At 42.5% G+C, this 5,115-nt stretch overlaps 1 protein-coding gene across 1 annotated transcript; it reads left to right on the top strand.

Moving 5' to 3' along the window:
* Nucleotides 1-1,292: 1,292 nt before the first annotated feature.
* Nucleotides 1,293-2,237, top strand: LOC139732594 (solute carrier family 35 member G1-like). The gene has a single exon (XM_071643454.1). It carries the CDS (start codon nucleotides 1,293-1,295, stop codon nucleotides 2,235-2,237), a length of 945 nt encoding a protein of 314 aa, XP_071499555.1.
* Nucleotides 2,238-5,115: the final 2,878 nt, after the last annotated feature.

Genomic DNA, 5,115 nt, shown 5'->3' with positions numbered 1-5,115 from the left:
GATAAAATAAGTGCTGACGATTTCAATAATCTGTTGATTTGAACCTTTAATCTTAAAACTTTACTTATATTTTGACTTGATTAAGCGTATAATAAACTGCAGTAACACAGGACGAAACAATTTTAGAAGTATCATTGAAGAATTTGCTGCATCGCCAGGCAAAGCGCTCGACGACGTTGTCGCGGTAACGTGTGTCGACCGCACTCCAGACGAACCTCCAGTATGAAATGGTGCTCTGCCCGCATCTCGTGTTTACTTAAAGGAAACCCAAACCCAAAGAGAAATGTGGATTGAGTGAAAGCCGCAACATTAGTAGAACACATTAGGGAAAATTTGAGGAAAAATCGTTTCCTGTGAAAATTAAATACCCATTCCATCAACTTGATACTGACATAATGGGTAGCAATCATTCCCCCTGCTTTCTGAAAGCGGTTAGTCAAGCGCTCCTTCATGTACAATAATCATTATGTCAGGTCCAAACAAGTACATGTACTGTGTCGGATTTTATCGCCAGTTCTCCATTCATCATTTTCTTTTAATACTTTGCACGCAGATAAAGAGAGGGCTCATCGGTCATTGGAGGAGGACATACACTGTATAAACAGAGGACTCCAAGCCAAGTATCGTCATCGTTGCATTCCTTTGTTTTCCCAGACAACAGAACATTCTTCTCTTCAAGTTCAGTTTCATCTTATCGCAGTGAACTCCTAAAGGCGACTTGATGAGTGGAGTTTCTTCTTGGAGACCTTCAAATGTTAGAGGACATGAATGAAACGTTTTCAAGTGTTCCACATTAAAATCAAGCATGTGTTTATACAATTATGACAACGATGTAAAAGAACTTATAATTCAATTAAAGTACTCTAATCTGAAATTGCTCTGGTAATCCGAAGCTGTGTAGGTTTTACTGATGTCTTTTATTCTCTTATGATTTGCTGGGGACAGAACACACGTGGAGGTTGAAATACCAGCTATACCGTTCATTAGGCAGAGGTGCATATAATACGTGTGTAGCATGCTGGCAACGAAAACTGCACTTCACTTGATTACTTGTTAAATTTGGGTTATACATTTTTGTGACATCATACACTTCTTGTAGGTTTGTCAAGGGTGAATCGCAAAATTTAAAATAGCAGGGAAATGGGTGTCTGCAAGAGAAAGAATTAATGATAGTTGAGGCTAGCAAGCTGCTGGAGATTATTCGGGCACTGAAGGGTCATTAGGAAGAGAAAGAGAAAAGAGGGATTCTTCAAATCTGCCGTGCAGTTCAAGAAATTATCAAACCCGGGGAGATGGGTTGTTTCTGGAGGAACCTGCGCCTCCACAAAGGGTTAATTTTTGCCTTTGCCTCATGCATCTTTATGTCATGTGGTTCCATTAGTGTCAAGATACTATCAGGGAGGATTTCTCCCACTGAAGTGGTCACTCTGCGTCTCTACGGTTTCTTTGTCCTCATTTTACCTCTCTTAGTCCTCGTCCGTGTGCCTCCCAAGGTGACTCTTACTCAGTTGAAGTGGCTTCTTCTGAGAATTGTGGCGGGGACCAGTGCCATGACTCTGAGTTTCTATTCTTACCAAAACATTCCAGTTGGCGACGCTATTGCCATTTTTTTGTGCAACACCATCTTCACTGGTATCTTCGCTTGGATCACCATGGGCGAAAGGTATACCATTGTTGATGCCTTGTTGGCGGTGATTGCAATACTTGGCGTGGCGCTGATTGCCCGGCCGTCGTTTCTCTTTGGCGATCTTGTGGCAGCTCCCGAGGAAGGGAACACTCTTCTAGGAGTCCTAGCTGCGTTACTCTGTGCACTATGTGATTCTTTCGTCTTTGTCCTAACTAGGAAGCTTGGAGGAATAATGGTCCATCCATTTATCCAGATCATGGCCTTTGGCAGTGCAGGGAGTGTCCAATCTGCCATTGTGACAACAGCTCTAGGAGAGTGGAGAATCCCTCAATGTGGAAAAGACAGGCTCATTCTTATATTCATAGGCATCATTGGTTCCTTCGATCAGATCTGCATGACTCTTGCATTTAAGCTGGAGAGAGCATCCTATGTGGCGATGGTCAAGAGTAACAATGTCATAGTGGCCTTTCTGTTGGAGTTCGCTGTCTTTGGCACAGTTCCTCACTGGCTATCTGTCATCGGGACATTGTTGGTTTTATTTAGTTCTTTGGGAGTTACCATCAAGAAATGGATTGCTTCGAGGAATCTCCCTCAAGAAGGGGAAAATTAAGTGAAGAGGAGAGAGAATGTAAAGAGCAGATGATCTATAATTCTGATGATTAGAATGCCTAAGAATCACATCGACACTAATTTGATTATTCACCTCGATGTACCTATTTCATGAAATTACATCATTTGTTTCATTCACGTCGTGCCTGTTGAATGCTGTAAACATGTTTACATTTGGTTAAAGTAGTATTTTGTTTGTTTGTGTACTTCATCCGTTCTGATAAGTATATCAATCGTGTGGTTTGATTATGTACTGTTCATGCTGGTTCTGTAACAGCGCAATGAGCATCTTTTTTTGACGGACTCCAGCGCTTTACAACAGGCCGATAATTCTTATCATAACTACCATGGCTATTATCATTATTGTTATTGTTACCTTCATTGCGTAGCAACAATATGTTTCACAGTGTTTTCATCTTTATAGATTTTGATATTCAGCCGCTATTCGCGAAATCAATATTTCTAAAAAGTCTTGACTAGCGTAAAACAGATGTGTTGTATACCATTTCAAGCGCAGCAGAATGCAAATTTATCCTTTTGAAAAGGGATGGTGCGTTTTTCCTTTCCTATTTCATCAATGTGGTTCTCGATCACACATTCAACCACTATCAAAATTGGCGAGCATGTCCAAATTCACAAAATACATTGTAGTGTAATCTTGATATATTATTATGGTATATGCACTCTGATGGTTTACAAAGATTATTTTTCATGTTATTATAATCACAGACTTTCCTTTCAACTTTGTGAAACTTAAGTCAATAAATTGCTGCCCCTGTATCGTGACATCAGTTATTTTCTTCTATAAATTCTACATGTACACTGATGTCTGTAGCCTTTGTGTGTTTAGGAGGAAGAATGTGGATTACAATTATAATGTTCTCGTCAGTCTTAATGCCACATATGTGCACGAACGAAATTTCACGACATGCAGTTGTAGGTGAGCATGTTCTGATATTGAGTGATTTAAAAACGCTTTGATAAATGTAATTTTGTGGTTGAAGAAAGTAATTGTGTCTTATTTACATCATGAAATTGTGTGTTTGGAGTATAATAATACTGTAATATAACCGGATTTCTCCAGTTACTGTGGGATCTTTATTGGGTATGTTCGCGGACACCTCACTCGGACTCACAACGATCACATCATATCGCATCATCACGTAGAGAAAGCATCAATAATTCACCGAGAAGACAATCGAAGTGCGTGCGAAGAAGAACTTTATTACCGTACTCGCCAATCCGGCTACCCGTCAGGACCAGTCGCCTGACACGATGCACCACTGTATCGCCGCACGAATGGCCGATACACACAGCGTTACAAGACTTTAGTGTACAATACACTACAAAACCACGGGGGCACTCCGCGGACACGTCCGCCCCCGACGAGCGTCAGCTCACCACTCCTCGCTCCTTCTACCCGAGCGAGAGTATAACCACGTGCGACCCGTGACCCCCATCGAAACTCATACGGTCATGGGGTCACCGCACGCCCCCTACGTCCTAACCAGACGTACCAGAGACACCAACTTCAGTGCTCTAACCTCATTTCATTACACAGCCCCTCCCTAAGACTAGTCAGTCCCTTGACTAGGGCAACTCGGGCTTTACATAAACAATGAAATGACCAAAACCGGATACTACAATCCCGTATCCCACACAAACAGAAACATAAACAATAACGCGAGAACAACATTTTTACATAAACTTCACAGATTAGCGTAAGCACATTTACCTATTCTTACACGCTAAAACAACCAAGTGTATGACATACATACGCGAAACACTGGTTCGCAACTTTGCATTTACATTTATTTACATAACTTAATAAACACAAAAAAGATGTGAAAACCGCATCATTACTGAACAAGCGAGGTATTTATCACTAGGCCTATGCATCATTGTCTCCCGCCTAGCTTAAACGGACGCAGAAGTTACCTTCCAAAAGTATAGCTTTTCCGATAGTTTACATTGTATTTACACGTATTTACACACACACACACACAAAATAAACAAAGCTCTCTTAATAGCAGTCCACATTTTAAAGACAAATAGAACACTGGATAGCGTCATAAGTCGTTGCGCCTTCCGCTAGGGGTTCCCGTCCTGCACTCCAACCATAGCGTCTCCGGAGAATTCCTTGCGCCGTCCCACTTGGTGTAGCAGATACCCTTATCGTAAGTCTTCTCGCAGACTACATGACAGATATGACAATACGTCACTGCTGGTTCAACCTGTCGAAGTAGCACATGGCGTTGCAGGTATGGTGCACCTATTGCAGGGATCCCGCAGTTTCCTACATTATATACATTAAGTTGCGGCTGTACACGAGTCACTACAATCACCTGGCGCTCTACCCAGCATCCCTGATACAAGACTGTTAGTCATCGCATCGCTGAGGAGAGTTTCGCTTCCTTGGTTGATTACGCCGGAGATCAGTATGGAAAACGTCGGAGAAATGGATTCATCTTTGCCGGTGTGCAAATCGATAGGGTCAGACTCTGGTCGAACGTCTGCAGCTTCGTTGAGGAACTTCCGAGGTGAATGGTGCCACGAGGACATGACGATCCGGCTCCTGTAAAGGAGCATCAATACCTCCACCAACCTCGATCCACGACTGCAACAACGGCTCGCCAAAGCACTGTTTCATTCGATCCACGTGCATAACGCTTTTCTTTCCGATGTTTTCTCTTGTGTTCAGCAGGTCACGTCCGACAACCTTCCTACAACCAGGAACGGTCGTTGTCATGATGTGTAGCAACGCAGAATTGCGTTAAAATGCACCAGGAACAGAGTTTCGGTCTGATCGTGAAAACATGCATGTGCACGCATAGCAGGCATTCGATTTGAAGGCACTACTAACAACACTGCAGGCATAG

The sequence above is a fragment of the Diadema antillarum genome, unplaced genomic scaffold (genome assembly GCF_040938485.1).
Source record: "Diadema antillarum isolate AM-2024a unplaced genomic scaffold, OU_Dant_1.0 scf00000024, whole genome shotgun sequence".
Classification (NCBI taxonomy): Eukaryota; Metazoa; Echinodermata; class Echinoidea; order Diadematoida; family Diadematidae; genus Diadema; species Diadema antillarum.
The sequence above is the reverse complement of the archived record's forward strand: the minus strand, read 5'-3'. Positions and strand labels throughout refer to the sequence as shown.

Excerpts from the sequence above, each read along its gene's own strand:
- LOC139732594 (XM_071643454.1), top strand. The coding sequence starts at position 1,293 with ATGGGTTGTTTCTGGAGGAACCTGCGCCTCCACAAAGGGTTAATTTTT.